At 34.8% G+C, this 787-nt stretch overlaps 1 protein-coding gene across 1 annotated transcript; it reads right to left on the reverse strand.

Moving 5' to 3' along the window:
* Positions 1-37: 37 nt before the first annotated feature.
* Positions 38-781, reverse strand: LOC105460979 (exostosin-3-like; the record flags this gene model as incomplete). Its single annotated transcript, XM_011707479.1, has 3 exons — positions 607-781; positions 252-508; positions 38-165 (listed from the first exon to the last, which is right to left on the reverse strand). Coding segments are annotated over exons 1-3 (455 nt in total), but the record flags the coding sequence as incomplete, so codon positions are not given.
* Positions 782-787: the final 6 nt, after the last annotated feature.

Here is a 787-nt window from a genome sequence, read left to right on the forward strand (position 1 = left end):
ACGTGGAATGGAAAAAAATGGTGAAAAATCAGCTTACCTGAAACCGAACATGATTTCATCATGTCTCAAATGAGCATCATCATCGATAGAAAGGACGGCTTCTGTCTCAATTGCATCAAATGGAAGGAATCTATTATTCAAACTATTTCTTGGAGCTTTTATAACCTGTCCAGATATATTTGAAAAATATATGTTAATGTGTGATTTTTAAAAATGGATGAAGTTTCTATAGAATAATAAATTAAAGTTACATGTATAGGAACGCCGATATCAGGCCACTTCAGATCTTCTACAGGTGGTTTCGGACTATTCCAAACTACGAGTACCTTGTTCAGGTAAGGCAAACCATAGAGACGTGCCAGTGAATTTATAAGAACTTGTTCTCTTTCATAAGTTAACATGACAATTGTAAATTGTTCTCTTGGATAGTTTCCTCCTAATGACTCACTAAACTCTTTTCCAGCGCCTCCAGCACCTTTACCGATAGGTCGAAAGCCAACTTCCGAGCCTATGAAAGTATAAAATAGTATAAATATAATATAATTCTTTTGTATAATGATCTCTGAAATAATGATATAATAATAATTTCTGAAATAATGATTTTACCAAGAAATTTAGCATCGCTGGGAAGAACAGTGTCAAACGGTAATTGTGGATACAAATTAAATGGATCCATCCAGTCATTCCAAATTTCATGACCTTGGACTAATAGTGTTGTATAATTTCTTTTGAAAGCAGGAGATGGATACGGCGGTTCTAGAGGACCCAAACTTTCTTCGGCTTCAGG

Source organism: Wasmannia auropunctata, unplaced genomic scaffold, assembly GCF_000956235.1.
Source record: "Wasmannia auropunctata unplaced genomic scaffold, wasmannia.A_1.0 LD312414.1, whole genome shotgun sequence".
Taxonomy (NCBI): domain Eukaryota; kingdom Metazoa; phylum Arthropoda; class Insecta; order Hymenoptera; family Formicidae; genus Wasmannia; species Wasmannia auropunctata.